Genomic DNA, 18,451 nt, shown 5'->3' on the forward strand with positions numbered 1-18,451 from the left:
CAACGCAGACCCACCAAGGCCAATCACATAATAAACATATATTTATAGATGTACAATTTTAGAATTCTAATTCAAGAAATACAGCTTCTCAAGGGATCCTTTAGGATCTATGTTCTTATTGCACATGGGTCAGCCCACCTAGGGACATCTACCAAGATCAGACGGTAGGGGTGGTGGGGGCAGAGCACCAGGGCCACCGCGGCGAAGGGGGGGGGGGGTACTCTTGCCCACGTCCACTTCTTATCATCTCTCTGGGCCGGGGTGGCTGCTGCATCACAGGGCAGGATCTTGTTCAAAAACCAGATCTGACATTTCTTTACCAAGCTTCCTTTCCCAGCAAGAATCTTTGTTCATTGGGGGTGGGGGGGGGAGGGGCTTAAAAAAAAAAAGAGCCAAGAGAAACTCTGAGAGGATGGTTATCACCTCCTGGCTGGCAGCTTGGGGAAGTAAGGCTTTGGAAGGTGGCAGGCTCAATGACACACCCACTGCCAGAGGAAAATTCGGGAAAAAGAGTAATTCCAAAAGGCCCAGTATAAACCGTGGGAATAAATAAAACCTCCCTCCCTTCCCCTGGCAGCAACGGCTGTTTTGAGAAAAATCCTCACATCAAGGTGAGTATAAGAAAACCCTTCTGGTTCAGGCGCAGCCTTTGTCCAAAGTGCAACAGAAGGCCAGGTGGCATCATGTCCATGGAGGGTGGAGACAGAGGTGCCCACAGGCCCGGACTTTCTTCAGGATTCGGCTGCTGCCCCAGGGTCTTGGGCACCACCTGGCTGACTCTCGGAGGAAGAACCTTCTGGAGTCCTTGGTGCATAACTTGGGAAAAGCCAGTGGCAACAACGGAGCCGTGGCCTGTGGCATCTATAAGGCAAAACCCACTTTGGGACTAAGAGGGGGGCAGGTGGCTAGGCAAAACCCGGTCCCCCTCTCTAACCCTGTTTTCTGTGGCGGAGGGACAGAGAACTCCTGGGCTCCAGGACTAAGAGCCCACCTGAGCTGGCCAAAGCTTGAGGAGGGCGGCCTCCCACCGGCAGGCTGCCAGGGGCCTCACCATGACTCAGTACTGACATGGTACCTGGCCCTAGGGGCACTTTCTCCCCTGGAAGCCTGCTCCCCTCCAGCTTCACCATAAAGCTGGCAACCTCCAAGTTCTCTACAGACTTACACTATCATGATTACTGCTGCCACCAAAAGCAGGCTCGGTTTGAGGGGAACATTAAAAGCTACGACCCGACTTTCCTTCCACTGTCAGCCGTGGCATAATGTCCAGCCGTTGAAGGAACAGGCTGCCTTCCCCAAACACGCCTCATTTTCTAAAACAGGGAAGAAATCAGCTAAACAACTTAATCAAATTCCTGCATAGTTTAAAAAGTAGACTATATATATATATATATATCTTTATATATGCTATTTACATATAAATAGATATATATAGATATAGATATATATATACACACACACACACACACACACATATGCACGCTCTGTAAATTACATTCTATGGAGAGTTCTTGTTCCTCCTCCTCCTATCCTTGGCCAACGCCTCTGACTGGCTTCCACGGAGAGGTGACTGGTGGTGGCTCCTGGGAGGGGGAGGAAGGCAGTTGGGCGCCCCCTCCCCCAGCCCTTTCCACAGACATTTGCTGCAAGTTTTACATTCTACTTTCGTTGCCATGGTTTCCGTATCCTAGGAGCAGCCGAAGTGGAGCCTCGACCAGCCCTGGGAGGGAGGGAAGCAGCCCCGTGGCAGGTTTTCCTGTCCTAAGGCCTTTCAGCATTTACTGGGTGAGAGAGAGGGCAGTTGTGTGCAGTGTTCGGCCTCCAATTCCACTTTAATTTTTTTTCTTTTTATGTCTTTCCTTAAATATACAGTCCATCACCTTGGCTCAGTGCATGTCACCAAAAATTCTCCAGGGATTTCATGGTCTGGGGAGGAGAGTGGTAACAGTTAGCCTGGCAGTCCCGCGGCCTGGAGACTCTAGCTCAGCCCGCACAAACAAGACGACCTCCTGGCTGCTGTCCTGCCCACCTCAGCCCCAACCTGTCTCCCTCCTGCACTCTGTCACTCTCGCGGAGGCGTGGCAGATGGCCTCCAAGCACAGCTGGACCCCTGCCGAAGGGGACACAGGCAGAGGATGGATGGGCAGGTAACCAACCCAGAAGAGAACCTTTACTGGCTCTGCCTACCCTCTTCTGGGCTGGGTCCAGTGTGTCCCCTCTGGCAAATGCTGGAAGCAGAGCTCACTGCCCACATGCAGGGGTAAAGGAGGAGTGGAGTCTGCTACCAGCAACTTGCATTCCCCCCCCCCCCCCCCCCCCGCTTTCTGTGCTAAAGGCTCTGCGTTCGACCGTAAACTCATGACCTTCTGTTCTCTTCCTCAGACCACAGGTGAGGTGCCCGGGCAGGCCGGATGCCTGCGGCTTCCAGGCTGCCGGGTGCACTGGTACGTGAGAGAGTGCCTCTGATTCCACCAGAGGGCCAGTGGTCAGGGCAACGGGCCTCTCCCGCTCCCAGCCTGTAGGCTCCCTCCCTGGCCTACTGTGGGGCTGCCCATCCATCTTGTTCCATTTCCTCCTGCCTGGAAGGGCAGAGGAAGAGGATGGGATCTTGGCCCACTGGCTCTCACGTGTTTCTTCTTGCCGTCAGGTGGAGACTGTGTGTGGAGGGGGCTATCTTGGGACCAGTAATACTTGGTGGCCTAAATACCAGAGCATAGACAATAGTCTACTGGCCCTAGGGAAAGGGCCATGGTGACTTGGTGGCTCGCTCAGACCAGGGAGGCAGGGGTGGCCCTTAGCCGTGGCCTTGAGGTCCCCCTTCCGCCTGATTCTCCGGCACCCCACGCTCCCAGAGCCAGGGAATTGGGAGGGGGCAGTAGACAGTAGCACTGGAGCCTGAACCAGACCTTGGTTTCTGAGCACACCCTAGAGCTGCCCCAGCTCTGCAGGCTGGAGGTCAGGCTGGGGCAAAGGAGTCTGTGCCATAATCAACAGGCTATTTTCCTCTCTCCCTCCCACCCTCCTCTGCCTTATGACCAGGGCCAAAGCTGCCAGGAGTTGCAGGGCAGAGGAGGCCCTGGCTCATACTTGGACCTCGGTGGCGTGGCTGGCCCAGGACTATCCATGCAGGGAGGCCTGCACCTCTGACAGTCGGTTACAGCTTGGGGTGCCCATCTTCTGTGCTTTGTGGTACATATCTGTGTCACCGAAGTAGCGGGCCCGGTACAGCAAGCCTTCCTCTGCAAAGCAATGGGGCAGAGTTTAGGGCATACCTGGTATCCCCCAAAGGTCATTGGAGCACTTGCCTAGCCTGTGAGGGTGGGAGGAAGACTATTACAGGCCCCAGAGCTGGTGCAGAGCTTGCCTCCCTTTAGGAAAGGCCCCGGAGAGCAGACTATGGTCCCAGCTTGGGAGAGAACAGAGGCCCCTTTCTACAGACTTAGGTGAGATCAGCCAAGGAAAGAACCTGTCGTTCTGGTTAGACCTCCCTAGGGTCCCACAGATACAGCTGGATGGCCAGGACACGTGCTCCAATCCATCTCAACACACTTACCTCTGGCAGCCACACTCAGGCTGACGGAAGTGACTTACGGGAACCTGGAGGAAATCTCCAGGTGGCCCCTGGCTCCCGGCCCCAAGGAAACAGGGTGGGGTCCCATTTTTGGCTGGGAGGTGGCTGGTGCGAGGCAGTGCCAGGCGCTGGGTCCACAAATCTCTGGTGAGCAGGGCTTTCTCCTTCCCCGCGCTCAAGCTCTGTCCCCGCAACACACACGCACTCACTCTGCTGCTTCTCCTTCCAGCAGTTGTTTCGGAGGTTGGCGATATAGTCGTCTTCCACATTTCGTTCAACTGTTTTGAGGCTGGAGCCTGTGTACTCCTTGGAGAAGGTGTCTGCCACGTAGTAGACGACGTTCAGGTGGTCAGTGACTCGCCTGTGGACGTGGCCCACCGACCTGGCCGGAAATACATCAGGCACAAAGTGGGCCCAGGTCCCCAGGCCCACGGTAGCTCTAAGGATGACAGGGTCCCCCAACAGGAGGTACCGCACAGGCCACAGGGCTGGCTTCCCTCCAAAACCGGAGAGGAACTCGCACAGCACCCAAAATGAGGGTCTGAAGGAAAGGCAGAGTGTCCCTCCTGTCTAAGTGGTCCAGACTATGGCCAGCCCTTCCTCAGGCTCTCTGCTTACCACACTGCTGACCTGGGGCCTGTGGGAGGAGCCCCTTTTGAGAGGCCCCGGTCAGTGCAGCAGGGGAGCCTGGGCTCTGCCTCTGATTAGGGGTGTGAGTCGGGGTCCCAGTGCCTCCATTTCCACATTCCTCCCCTAAGCTCATTGTTGCCCAGGGCCTGCCTGCCTACCCAGGAACTCCCAATCTGGGGTTAAGAGGCTTAGGAACAACAAGACACAAGGACTCCAAGGACCTCTGTCCTTCCAGCTTTTGGTCCTATCTTCCAGCTCCACCCGCAGGCTCTGTAGGCAGAGTCTTGACACGCAGCAGACAGGACACAGTTCAGGTGTGGGGGGGCGAACAGCCCCTACCTGCCCTCTGCTGCCTCTCCAGCTGCAGAGCGAAGGGCTGGCAACAGGCCACGGAGAGCCTATGTTGCCTGGTGTGGGTCCAGCCACCCGACTGTGCCCCCTGGTGGCCGAGAGGAAGGCTGCCAGGCTCCGAAACAGGGCCAGGCCACTTTGGGGGAACAGAGGGTTCCCACCAATAGAAGCTGAGCACCCACTATGTAACTATGTATCAGACGTGGTGCCAGATGCTGGAAATAAATGAGGGGAGCTGATGCCTTAAAAGGCCAAATAACTTGCCCAAGTTCACTACTGGCAGCTGAGACCATAAATTCATTGAACAAATACTGTTGAACGTTTCTATCGAGCCTGGCATAAAATAAACAAAAAAACAAACAAAAAAACAAAAAAACAAACCTTTTGCTTATTTATTTTAAAGTAATATCTATACCTCACATGGGGTTCAAACTCAAGACTCTGAGATCAAGAGTCTCATGCTCCACCGACTGAGCCAGCCAGGTGCCCCAAACCTGGCATTTTAAGCGTCTGTGACTCATTTCATTTCCACAAGCACATAGATGTTATTCGCATTGCACAGATGAGGACACCAAAGCTCAGAGAAGCCATGTAACTTGTCTAGGGTCACACAGCTGCTTAGTTAATAAAGCAGCTGGGATTCAAATCCACCTTTGTTCTGATTCTAGAACCCCTGTTGTTTCCACGGCCCCAAGGCCCACCACCCACAACGTAAGAGCACAGGTTCTTATCTCAAGGTCAGCAGATAAGATGGGGGGAAGTGTCATGAAGCCTGTGAAATCATATGCAAAGTTGTGTATATATGTAGTGTTTGAGGGAGGAGATCTGCAGTTCTCATTGCATTTTCTTAGGGGACTGGGATACTAAAAAGATCAAGAACCTAATCTCAACAGGGCAAGTGTATTTCCTTGATTCTAAGCCAGATTTCCGCATTGTGATCAACGACCCCGCAGGATAGGAAGGAAGGCGCCCGATGCGGGTTGAGGATCCGAAGCCCCTGTCTGCCTACCACCCCATCCCTAGCGGTGGGTACTCACGGCCTTGGGCTCAGGCTGTATGGGGGACTGGAGACCATGAGCTGGCTGAGCGCCGACACGAGGATCAGGATGAGGATGGGCATCAGCTGAACAAACACCCCCAGCCCGCCCTGGAGGAAAGAACCAATGGTCACTCAGCTGGACCTGGTGGGAGTGTGGCAGAGGCCGCAATCACCGCCAGCTTCCCTGGCACAAAGGAGCCTGGGCGGCAGGAGGGAGACGCTGCTAACCGCGCGCGACACCCCTCTCTGCTTCCCTCCCACGGGCCCCCCAAACACAGAAGCTCCTCCACCTGCCGGTTTCCCCAGAGGAATACAGAGTAGCAACTGGTGTTAAATACAGGAAAAGGGTGCCTGGATGTATTTACTTATCTGAGAACACCAAAAAAATGAGCTAAAGAGGCTTCCTCCATGAGAACGGTAGGCAGGGCTGGAGGGAAATTTTCACTATATACATATATTTTTTTGGATTTTGCACCATATAACTATATTACCGATTTAAAAACTGCCAGTTAAAAAATTGTAAATGTGAACAAATTTGTTCATATTTGTAAATATGAACAAATTTAAAAAACTCTTCCGTATGTTAAATACAAACACACAAAGTTTAAAAAATAAATAGATAAAAACCTAAGAGCGATAGGGAACCCCTCTGTCTGCCATAATTTTAAAGGCTGTGGAATTGTCTGCAGTATTTTAATTTTAGTCCGCTAGCTGTTCTTTAACCCGTGGCATTCAAAATGTTTTTGAAGCATTGTCTTGCTATAGCTTTTGTATACATTTTTTAAGAGTGCCGAAAAGAAGAAGATTCAACAACCTTTGTCATCCTTTACACAATTATCTCATGAAGTTTCACTGCCCATTGCTTGGAAAATGTCACTTTGGCCTTATGAACAAATGGACTGCACAAAGGCCAATCACACTCAAACCTGTCTGTAGGTGGAGAAGTTTCTGCATTACATTTCCTGACAGAAGCCATCAAATCCCCACTCCTTCTGGGCAGCACTGTGGAGTGTGGCTCCCTCTAGTGTCGCTCAGTAGAATGGCAAGGGGGAACCAAGATGGCTCCTTAGCTGAGAACCGTGGGGGCACTGCCCCTCAGAGGACAGACAGCTGGGGATGTCACTCCGCCTTCAGGCCTCACACCCTGGGTGGGGCCTGGCACCCTCCCCCTGCTCTCCCGGTGCCTTCCTCACTCACGTCACCCTGGTTCTCCCTGCGGTCCTGCCTTTGCTGGTAGGTATAGCGCATGCGGCCGTTGCTGTAGACATGGACGTTACCTGGAGGTCAGAGGGACTGAGTCAGGGGGTGGGGCTGCAGGAAAAGGGAGAGGCTGTCTTCCAGTCTCCCACCATCACCCCCCGGGGGAGACCTGGCTGCAGGGGGTGGGGTGGGGTGGGGTACTTACTAGACGGAAAGCCACCGCCAAAGAACATGTTGAAGAGGTCTTCGGGGGAGATATCGGCCTCAAAGCCACGGTGGAAGTCCCCGTGCCCGTGGCCATGCCGCGCTGCCTGGTTCTTGTCATCACCGAACTGGTCATACTGTTTCCTTTTCTCTGGGTTACTAAGTACCGCATATGCTGTGCCGATAGCTAGAAAGGAGCCAGAAGTCAGGCTTGGAGACGGTGGGCATGGAGGTGGAGGTGCCCCTGGCAGCCAATAGCTCCTTTCTTTCAGGTACTCAAGTGGTGCCTTAGGAAGGAGTCCTTGGGGCCAGAGGGGAGTTTGGCTGTTGGGCCCGTGTCGGGAGGGGGGCAGGCAGGAATATCTCTAAGTGGATCTGGGTGGTCTGGGCCTGGCGGAAGATGAACCCTCAGGCTCCTCGTGCTCCACCTCATGACAGTGGTTGAGCTTTTTCTCTGCCTCAGGCCCTTTATGGGCATTATCTTATTTACTCCTACAGCAACTGTCAGGAAAGGCCAGATCCCCAGGTTCTAGTCAAAACTTCACCGTTGGTAGTGTGGCCTGGTGAGCCCTCTCCTCCCTGGGGTCCAGGTCCCAGCTGCTGTTCCTCGGTGTGGCCCCAAGGCCTCCCCAGGAAAAGCTCCCCAGGTGGGAAACCTGTGCCTCAAAGGACCCTGCTCTGGGCCCTCCCGAGTCTCTTGCTCCTTCTCAAGCGGCTCACTCTCTCAAGGGAGTGGCTCAAAGCGGCTGCATCTGCTTCAAAACCTGCCACCCTTGCAGGAAGGAGAATCCCCCACCTCCTGCCATGGTGACAAGGTCCCAGGGTCAGATCTGGCGTCTTGGTGCCTGCGGGGCTGCAGGCAGGAGTCAGGGCTGGAGCAACGTTCACCACAGCTGCCCTGCCTCCCTGCTTCTCTTCACCGTCTCCCTCGGGGGCAGGCTGACAGGCGGCAGTGGGGTGACGCCTGCACAGTACCCCACACCCACACCCACACGCAGCAGGACCAACCCCAAGCACCTGGAATGCAGCACCTGGGGTGGAGCCTAGGAAACAGCACACCAGGTCTTAGGGTGTGCTCTGCCACGGGCTCCCTACTTGGCTGCGGTCACTGCCTTGTAGGCACACACTGTGAGTGTGTGTTATGTGTGAGTGTGTGTGCACTGCAGGGCTGGCTGTGGCTGCTGGTGATGGAGAGGCCACCAGGCCCCAAGCCCACTGACCTGAGGCTTCCTTGCCCCTCAGCACAGGGAAACCGGTAGCAATATCCCAAGATGGGGACGTGCATACAGGTGAGTCAGGAGGCCTGCTTCTGACCCTCAACTGCTCTGGGACCTTGGAAAAGCCACTGGTCGGTCCTCTCTTGCCTCAGCTCCCCTCCTGTAAGCCCTGGGGAACGAAGAGGAAGGGGAGGCTATCTGAGCTCTGAGGCTCTATGCTAGAGGCGGCTACTAGGACTTTCTTCCCAGGAAGCAGGTCCTGAGCCCAGGGCACGTGGGTCCAAGGCCACTGACTCCTTCCCAAGGACAGGAGATGAAAAACACCAAGCACCGGGAAACCAAGGCTAGCTTACCTTTGAAAGCTTCAGTGGCGCCGGGTGCGTGGTTCTTGTCTGGGTGGAACTTGAGGGCCAGCTTGCGGTAGGCCTTCTTCAGGTCCTCATCGGAGGCCCCTCTGCTCACCCCCAGGATCTCATAGTAATCCTTACACTGCTTGACCCTGGGGGAGTGGGTAGAGAGGGCCCAGGGCCGTGAGGTGAGGTGGGGGAGAGCAGTATGGGCGCACAGTAGGGCTCGGCCGTCAGTTCCTCTAGGTCCCTCGGGGGCAAGGGGGCCTCAGTAAGCTCCACCTGGAGCTAGGTAGGGCCCAGTGGAAACACCTGGAATACACTTAGGATTTAAGAGGGGGGCAGCTGTAGTCTTTCAGGCCAGGAACCATTTCCCTTCACTAACAGCACGTTCACCGGAGGCCACCTCAGAAGGACTGTCAGTGTGTGTGTGGGGCCTGCCCAAGCCCTGGAGGGATAACCGTCTCCTGTCTTCATTCTGAGCCACACAGGCCCTGGTCTGAAAGGGTCTTTGTTAGGGGTGGGGGAGAAGCTGGAATGGGAGCCCACGCCCCATCTCTGTCTGATCAACAGAGCTATGTAAAGAGGCCAGGCTCGCCTGGCCAGCGGCAGAGTCAGCATTTCTAGCCTCTGCTGTGGGCTGACTTGGCGGGAGGGGACAGCAGAGCCCTGATTCCCACGCTGTATCCCAGGGCCGGTGGGCCCGCCCAGCTGGACCTCCTCCATCCTCAGGACCCTCCCAGGGCCCATCCAGACCACGGGCAGATGTGAGGCGAGGGCCACGCTGCAGGAAGCCTTCTCTAGATCTGAAAACTTGCCAATGGCGCTGGGCTCCGGCCCCTCTACCTTTTCACTGCTGCTACTTGCTCCGCAGTGTAGCCTTTGGTGCCCTCTCCTCCTCCAGCTTCTCCGTTGGCCGCGGGGGCTTCGGCCCCACCTGCCTTCCTGTGGGTGGTGTCTGTGGGTTGGGGATGGTCACTGGTAGACTGTGGTTTCTGGTTGAGGGACTCGATCAGGGCTGTGCAAGGCAAACAAACCATTCAGGACTCTTGTTGCAGCAAAGCCACATGCCGTGGCTGAGGGCCTGCCTGGTCCTGGGAGAGGCCAGGGCCGCCCACATCCCACCTGCTGCTTCTCCCAGCAAAGCCAGTAGCTCGCTCCCCAGCTTGGGCCTGGGCGGGGTGCAGGGGGTGGGGGAGGGCTAGTGGGACAGTCGCCTGCTCTCGTGAGTTGTCAGGGTATGGGTTGTTTTAGATCTTTTTGTTTGTTTTTAAGATTTTATTTTAATTAATCTCTATACCCAACGTGGGGCTCAAACTTACAACCCCACAAGAGTCGCATGCTCTACCGACTGCTCCAGCCAGGCACCCCTGGGTATGGGTTATTTTAAAACTCCCCATAAAAACAAACCATTAGCCCTTCAGGTTTAAAAAAATCCCAAAGTGGTATGTTTCACAGACCCTGCTGAGTGCAGAGAGAGGCAAGTGCTCCGCCTATGTCAGTGGGGACCACACTTGGCAGGACCATCTGTTTCTGCTGGGACTGGGGGGAAAGGCCTTCTGGAGACCTTCACTTAGCTGTGAAGGGGGATGGGGGCAATGAATGTGCTCCAGGGCCAGGGACGGCACGAGACTCCGGATGAAGACCTCTCCTCTGCTACTTGCTATTCCTTACACTTTTCAAGTGGCTGGCCATGTCAAACGTCATACTGCAATGTTCAGAGTCTATGCAGGGCATTAGCTATCATCCTCAGATAGGGTCCCAGTGACTCCAACCCAAATCTGTGGTTCCTGCTGACTCAGTGACAAAGAGCCCAAATCTCTGGCAAAAGTTCCCTGCACCCATTGATTCCAGGCACGAAATCAGTTCTGGAAACCCCAGTCATGCCTGGGGTACAGTGCCCTGGGAAGCCAGGCACCTGGACCTCTGCAGGGACCCAGGACACTGTGCTGAGGAAGGACAGCAGTGCCCTCGGCTGGTCCCCAGCTTCTTTCAAACACGCCAGGAGCCTGCTGGGCTCAAGGCACTGTGCTGGGTGTTAGACACCCTCTAACGCAATGCACCTGGGTCTCACACGAGGGGCCTGGAGCAGGGCTCGCTGGGAGCAGAACACTGGGACTCAAGTGGACCACTGTGCCCTGAGCCACTGCTGTCTTAGGTGCAGCAAACTCACAGGATCTCACTGGGTCGGGAGCTGACAGTCAAGCTTGCCTCGCAGGAGGGATGTGAAGGACTCCTGTAGCAAACCCCAAGGGTACGCACTGAGAAGAGTAACCATAATGAGTGCTCACTATGTGTTAGGCAGGCCCAGGCTCTGCCTCTACTAGTTCATTTAATCTTGACAATGGCCTCAGAAGTAGGTCTTATTACCACCATCCCCACGATAAAGGAGCTGTCTCAGGTCGTGATCTCACGGTTTGTGGGTTCTAGACCCCCATCAGGCTCTGTGCTGACAGTTCAGAGCCCAGAGCCTGCTTCGGATTCTGTGTTTCCTCTCTCTTTGCCCCTCCCCTACTCACACGCGTGCTATCTCTCTGTCCAAAATAAATAATCATTAAAAAAGAAAAGTTAAAGAAGGAGATGTGTGTTTGATCCTTTGGCCTGTGGCTGCACAAGCTGGGCAGTCAGCACTTAAAACGCCTGGATGTCTGGCTCCCAGAACCATGTTCTTAACTATGCTATCCTGGACCGCATGAGGCTGGCATGGGGAGCCCTCTCCAGCAGTCCTTCCAAATAAAGAGAAGTTAAATTCAGAAAGAACTGTGTTCAAATCTCAGCTCAGTCATTCCTAGCAGTATGGCCCTGGCCGATCTATAAAATCTGTTTGAACCTGTTTCCTAAGGGATATGAGGATAATGGGTGTAACAAGGATCAAATACCATTTGTAAGCACCTGGCACAGAAACTGACAGAGTAAAAATTCAAAACTGAGTAGCTGCTGATTTATGACACAGGCTGATGCCTGGCCAGGGAGGCGACCCAAGCTGGGGGCGGGGCCAGGGAGCTCCAGGGCTTAGGAAGGCTAAGTCTCAGCACTCGGCAGGCTTTGGACCCAACCGTAACCATGAGATTTCAGGCTGTCCCAGATGCCAGGGCCATACCAAGCGAATGGCAAAGGAAGAAAAAGCAAAAGACGAAGAGATGCTGATGAAGATGGGGAAGAAGGCGAGCTAGTTTGCTGGATTTGGAGAGCGTTTAAAGAACTTGTTTCAGGGGCTCCTGGGGGGCTCAGTCGGTTAAGCATCCGACTCTTGATTTCGGCTCAGGTCATGATCTCACGGTTTACGAGTTCGAGCCCCACATCAGGCTCTGCATTGACAGTGTGGAGCCTGCTTGGGATTCTCGGTCTCCCTCTCTTTCTGCATGCCTTTCTCTCTCAAAAATAAATAAATAAACTTAAAAAAAAAAAGAATTTGTTTATATCAGTTTCTCTGGAAGCCCCAGTGGTCCAGGCCGTGCTGATATACCCTAAGGAGAATATGACCAACCATTCAATTGCTATAGATACACAAAAGCATTAACCAGGAGATGGACTCACTCTAGTATTTCTCAGGGAAGATTCTGGAAACTTTTCAGGGCAGTTACATGGAGTCAGCCACTCTAATTTCTTTACACTGCAGAAGAGAGCCCAAAGGGGAATGGATGTGCTCTGGGTCACACAGAAGGTTTCTGCTTGAGTTGGCAATTCAAGATTGTTGGTTGCTGACAAGTAGGTCTCTCTCATGGCCTGGACACCCCATCTGCCAGACCTGTGGGATGTGACTGCCTCATTCTGACTCACTGTTACATCCCTCATGGCACAGGGGCTGACAGGCAAATGTCACAAAAGAGTACGACACAGCAGCTTAACGCAGCTCTGGAGTCAGACAGACAAAGCTGGGTTCCAATCCTGACTGCCCCTCGCTGTCAAGCTGGCAGACATCTAAAAAGCCTGGAACTTAGAGGAAGAAACCAGAGCTGCGGTGGAAGAAGTGGCAGCTGGGGCAGAGGTGAGAGCATTTCTATGGCCAAAGCCAGCAGCAGTGGTCACTCCTCCAACCCAGACTGGAGGGGCAAAGCTGTGGCTCTGACACCTGCTACCAGGGTCATCTTGGACAAGCTGATTTAGCTTCTTCATGTAAAACTGTCTCTCCCTCACGAGAGCTGCAAGAGTAAATGAGCAAATGCATATAAGAGACTTAGCACAACACTCAGTAAATATTGTTATCTGTTACTGTTCATTTTATTCCCGGGCCCTCTCTCTGTTCCTGTAGTGCTCAAAGTGGTTCGGGAAAGGGAGGCCAGCAGAGGGCAATGGCCTGGGAGTGGAGCTGGACAGTCCGGTTCCTTTGCTACTTACCATGTCATCGAATCGTCAGTGAAGGCCTGATCCCTGCCCTCGTAGGGTTGCTTTGAGGCACAAATAAGATTCCGTGAAATTCGGTGAATGGAAGGGTTGAGCGCACAGCAGGGCTCATGAAGGCCGACTGACCTGAACAGACAACCCCACCCCGGACCTCGCCAGTACCAGACCGTCTCTCACTCTGACACCGTGAAAGCAACCAATCCTTCCCTGCCCCACATGCTGGCCTTAGTGGCTTGGCCTTCCTGATTTCGCCTGGACCCACAGTCAGTCATTTCCTAGACCCTTAGGCAGCCTAAGCTGCGAGACCATCCAAGCCAACCCTCTCTTTGTGTGCTGGGGAAACTGAGGATGTTCTCACTGGCTCCCCGAAAAACATGGTACTTTCCACCAGCGTTGCTAAGCCTCAGGCAAAGGCGATGCCAAGTGGGCTCCCAGAAAGAGACTGGTCCCACTAGCCCTGCCCTAGGACCTCGAGGCTTAGGGCCCAGCTACTATTCCACAGTACAAGTGTCCAGCCCTTGGGCCCACCTCCCGCAGCACGAGTTTGAAATCCCTTCGTGGCCTTTTCACTGTGAGGCCCCTCCACCCTTTAAGGTTGCTCTGGACCTCCTTTCACCCTACCCTTCCCTCTGTCTGTTCTTTCACTTCTCTAAGACCAACCTTCCACCCATGCTCTCGATCCTTCCCCTCTCATTTCTCGACTCGCCCTTTCCCCACAAGGCCTGACAGTGTTGCTCACCACCTCCCTGCCACACCACTCCAGGGCCACCTGGCGGCTGCCCACTCCTGGGATTGCCTCCTCCCCTTGTTCTCCATCTCACTCTGTTGCTTCCCTGGTCTCTGCCCACTGGCTGAGGCCAGATGTGGCCCATGGCTGTGCTTACAGCAACATCCGTTACGCGTTCCACACTTTCACACAGTGACCCTAGCCAGGCAGGACTCCAGTGAGCTCCATCAAAATGACAATACCAGACTTTGAGCTGGAACCTGGGGCTCTCTCCTGAGCTCCCAGCTGACAGCTCCTCTGGAACATCCACCGGCATCCTGCCCCCTGCCCAGCTCTTCCCACTCACCATCCTCAACCTTACTTTCTCCCTGGCCACACAGGCTTGGATTCTGTGTCCCCAGGTCTCCTCAGCACACCTCTCTCACACAAGGCTCGGTACCTCCTCTCTGATGACCCTATCCTCATCTGGGATGCCTTACCTCAGGTGCTCAGAGCTCCTGAAATACACAGCGCGATGAATGCTTTCCCAATTGGTTTCTGCCTTGGGTCTCTCTTCCCTTTCATTAACCCTTCTCGTCGTTCTCTCCTCAGAACGGTACCCTTATCTTAGTCCTGCTATCAGAATCTTCAGTGGTCTTTTCACCAACTACAGAATAAAGTGAATACCCTGGTCTGGCAGGAAAGGATTTCCACAACCTGACCCCATCCTCCTTGCCAGCCTTAATCCTCTCTATTCAAATTACCACCTCCACAGCCTCCAAGTCTTGCTACACCCAGTCCTCCCCCAGCCTCCAGCCTCCATGTCTTTTCCCCAGTAGGTTCTTCTCCAAATTTCCTCCCTTCCTCCGAAGTGCAGTTTAAATGCTGCCTCTGTCCTGCTCCCTGACACCTTCCCTCACTGTCATCTACCATTATTTTTAAGTCCCAGTAAGGACTCACTCACTCACCCTACTGCTTGTAATTTCGCATTCAGGGATCCAACCCCAGCACTTCCCTCCACGTCACCGGACTGAACTCATGGAGGGTGAGGACTGGATCTTTCCTGTCCATCCTTAAGTCCTTGGCATCTAACGCTGTGCTTAATTTTTCTTTAACCGCAGTATTATTTTTTCTGTAACTTTGTCTCCTTTACTACACTGTAGGCTCCTTGAGGTGAAGGATGATGTCTTACCAGTCCTGTCATACCACGTAGCACCAAGCAGAAGACTTTGCAAATAAAACAAAAAATGTCTGTTGCAGAGTGTCTGGGTGGCTTAGTTGGTTAAGTGTCTGACTCTTTTTTTTTTTTTTTTTTAATGTTTATTTTTGAGAGAGAGAGAGAGAGAGAGAGCAATGGAGGGAGCAGAAAGAGAGGGAGACGGAGGAACCGAAGCAGGCTCTGCACTGACAGCACTGAGCCCGACGCAGGGCTTGAACCCATGAACCGTGAGATCATGACCTGAGCCGAAATAAAAGTTGGACACTTGGGGCACTGACGGCCTGTGGAGCCCACTTGGGATTCTTCCCCTCCCCTCGCCCCTCCCCCACTCGCATGTACTTGCTCTCAAAAATGAAATAAACTTAAAAAAAAAAAAAAAGTCTGTTGCATTGAACAAGCGCCTGGAATGAACTCAAACCTCAAACAGCATGTGTAGGCAGCTATCTAATATTTTTTTAACCAAGATTTCTCCATTCCAGGCCTAAGCTAACCCCAGGTCCTTGTCAGCTGAATACAGGGCTGTGGACGGTGCAAGGTGAAGTTTACAGAGGTATGAGGCATAGTCTCTCCAGAATAATGCGAATATGACAACTGTGCAGCAGGTGATGATTCTGCCTGAGCAAATTCCATTTCTTGAGCGCCAGGAAGGATATCTGTCCAAGCCCCTGAACTGGCCCAGGAAGCTGCTGACAGGAAGATCTCCACAGGCCATGTTGTTACCATCCTTTCTTGGCTGCCTGGTTCTGAGGCTCCAGAAGCATCCAGAGTCGGACAGGATTCTGAGAGCTCATGCGCCCCCACCACCACGCGCCTCTCTTACACAGTGTGATTTATTTCAGTAGGAAGCTTCTTGAGCAGGTGACCTCAGGAGTCCTGGCAAATACAGACTAAAACTCTCTCCAAGAGAAGGCAAACAGGCCAAAGATCAACCTGTAGTCAGGAGGGAGGAAAATTCAAGCATTCCAGGTGGCCTCTTCTGCCAGTGTTCCCCTTTCTCAATTCCAAATGCAGGCAAGGAAGGCTACGAGGCTGACTGCTGCTCTTTCATTTCACTCCTCTATTAAACATTTATACAGTCACAGGACTTTCCAATTTCTAGCTGTGTAATCGTGGGCAAGTCCCTTGCCTCTGAGAGATTTCCTTATCTATAGAACAAAGATAATGATCTTTGCTCCACCTCCCTGATAGGGCAGGCTCAAGTGAGAAAATGCATTGGAAAGAGCTTTCTTTCTTTTTAAGGATTTTATTTTTTTTAATAAAAAAATTTTTTTATTGTTTATTTATTTTTGAAAGAGACAGAGAGACAGAGCGCAAGCAGAGGAGGGGCAGAGAGAGAGGGTGACAAAGAATCTGAAGCAGGCTCCAGGCTCTGAGCTGTCAGCACAGAGCCCTAAGCAGGCTTGAACCCACGAACTGTAAGATCATGACCTCAGCCAAAACTGGAGGCTTAACCTGCTTAACCGACTGAGCCACCCAGGCGCCTCTGAACATTTTATTTTTTTAAAGTAATCTCCACACCCAACGGGGGCTTGAACTTACAACCCCCAGATCAAGAGTCGCATGCTCTACCGACTGGGTCAGACAGGCGCCCCTCAAAAGAGCTTTCTAAACAGAGAAGCCCTATGGTATTATTGTTATTCATATTGTCTGCACCAACCTTCTGATTTTCCAGATAAGGAAACCCAAGCTCAGAAAGATCACATGGTAGCAGTCAGGATAAGAACTCAGGTCTTCTGATTCTGAGAACCTGTTATGTGCCTGACGGTTTACTGCGTGGTAACTGCTGGCACGAAACCGTATCTTTAATGGACTACCTCCTTCTCTCCTCCAGCTTGTATTTTTTTTTACCGTTTTATTTATTTTTGAGACAGAGAGAGACAGAGCATGAACAGGGGAGGAGCAGAGAGAGAGGGAGACACAGAATCTGAAACAGGCTCCGGGCTCTGAGCTGTCAACACAGAGCCCGACGCGGGGCTCGAACTCACTGACCGTGAGATCATGACCCGAGCCGAAGTCGGACGCTTAACCAACCAAGCCACCCAGGCGCCCCTCCTCCAGCTTGTATTAAGAAAAAATTCTTTGAAGTCTTAGGTTTAAAAAAAAAAAAAAAAAAAAGAGGGTTCCTGGGTAGAGTGAGATGCTGAGTAGTTGGGACAACTTCACTAATCCCTCCCCGGTTTGGAAGCCTCAGCCGGGGGACACTTAGCAGTCTTGTGCTGTCCAGCCGTCCATTCGGCGGCCACAGATGGACTCTTGGGGGCCAGGGTGGGCGGGGTGGCAAGACCAGTGTCTCCGACAAGCCCAGAATCTCACAGGCGGGTGAAGAGGCTCCAGGAGTGAGGGGGCCCGCTCTCAGGGCGGACAGTCCGAGGCGGTGGTGTGGACTGGGAGAAAAAGGCAGGCTCTGGTTTCGGGACAGTGTTCCCAGGCCCTCGCCCGGAGACGCCTTTCCAGGCCTTCCGAACGTCGGAAGTCTTCTTTCCCTCTCTTCGAACCCATTCTCTCCGTCAAAGGAGTTATGTTTATTTTCCTAAACTATAATATTTCCCAGGCCGGCAACCGGCCCTGGGCCACCGAATGGCCCCTTGGGAAAAGTAGTTCGATTTCGCTTCCAGGTAAGTTCCTTTCCCCCCGCCCGCCAGCGCCTTTCATCCTCGGGAACTCCAAATCTCAGAGGGTTCCACAAGCCCCCGGAAAGCTGAAGTCGCGGCCGTCCCAGCCATCAGGTGTTCAGCGTCCCGGAGAGGGGTGGGAGCGAAAAACTACACCTCCCAGCGGCCACCGCGCGTCTCAGTGCGCAGGCGTAGCCGCGCCTCGCCACCCCTCCCCCTCCTCCAACTGCTCCCCTCGGTCCGTTCCCGTATTCCCCCCATCAGTTCTAATGTCCCCTCTGTCTCTCCGGCAGCTCACACTCACCGCGAACTCGCGGCGTCGGGTACAGCCGCTGCGCCTTCTCCAGGAAGCGGAGTGCCCTGTCGGGCTGGTTGCTCTGGATGGCCTTGAGGGCGATGCTAATACAGCGCTCGGCTTCATCCTTGTTGGATTCCATGGCGGAACCAGAGCGCGGAACCAGGGAGGGGGAGGCCGGGCGAGCGGAGGGCTGCGCCAGCCGCCGGCACGTCGCGGGGCAGGCGGGCGCAGGCTGATGACACAAACCCTCCGCCCCTCCCTTTCCGAGATTTGAGCGAGGTTTGAGCGAGGGCGGAAGTGCTACCGTATGTCTTCTAAGAAGGGGACGGCTAGGAGAGGTCAAGAGGCTGCATGCCCACATTCCTGGATCCCGGAGGGTCATACTTGGGGGTCTTGAAGTCGAATATGCTTCCATTTCTTGGTAGTAATTCTGTGAGTTTGAGACGAAGGTCATTTATTCGTTCAGCAGACATTTGCCAGGCAGGGTGTACAGTGCAGAACAAAACAAAGTCCCTGCCCTCATAGAACTTACATTCTAGTGTGTGTAGGGGAGAAGGAGAGAGACAGAAATATTCAGAGAGTGCCAAATGCAATGAAGAAAATAAAAGGGAATAGAGAGTGGGAGGTGCTACTTTAAATAGGCTGATATGAAATCTCTCAGAAGCTGGCATTTTAACAGAAACCTCAATTCAGGAGAAGGAGCAGGTATTCCA

General features: G+C 53.4%; 1 protein-coding gene across 4 annotated transcripts; it reads right to left on the reverse strand.

Moving 5' to 3' along the window:
* Positions 1-23: 23 nt before the first annotated feature.
* On the reverse strand, positions 24-17,975 carry DNAJB12 (DnaJ heat shock protein family (Hsp40) member B12). 4 transcript variants are annotated; one of them, XR_003421133.2, is made up of 10 exons: positions 17,745-17,975; positions 9,406-9,577; positions 8,566-8,711; positions 6,997-7,182; positions 6,789-6,868; positions 5,590-5,699; positions 3,781-3,953; positions 3,142-3,239; positions 1,496-1,926; positions 24-861 (listed from the first exon to the last, which is right to left on the reverse strand). XR_003421133.2 is itself a non-coding variant. In XM_015063405.3 (9 exons), the coding sequence occupies exons 1-9, from the start codon at positions 17,875-17,877 to the stop codon at positions 1,897-1,899; spliced, it is 1,128 nt and encodes a 375-aa protein (XP_014918891.1). In that variant the 5' UTR covers positions 17,878-17,975; the 3' UTR covers positions 24-1,896. The 4 variants fall into 4 exon arrangements, 3 of the variants coding, with proteins under 3 accessions (XP_014918891.1, XP_014918893.1, XP_014918892.1); XM_015063405.3 differs by having other exon boundaries at positions 24-1,926; XM_015063407.3 differs by having other exon boundaries at positions 24-1,926; positions 3,094-3,239.
* Positions 17,976-18,451: the final 476 nt, after the last annotated feature.

This window comes from Acinonyx jubatus, chromosome D2 (assembly GCF_027475565.1).
Source record: "Acinonyx jubatus isolate Ajub_Pintada_27869175 chromosome D2, VMU_Ajub_asm_v1.0, whole genome shotgun sequence".
Classification (NCBI taxonomy): Eukaryota; Metazoa; Chordata; class Mammalia; order Carnivora; family Felidae; genus Acinonyx; species Acinonyx jubatus.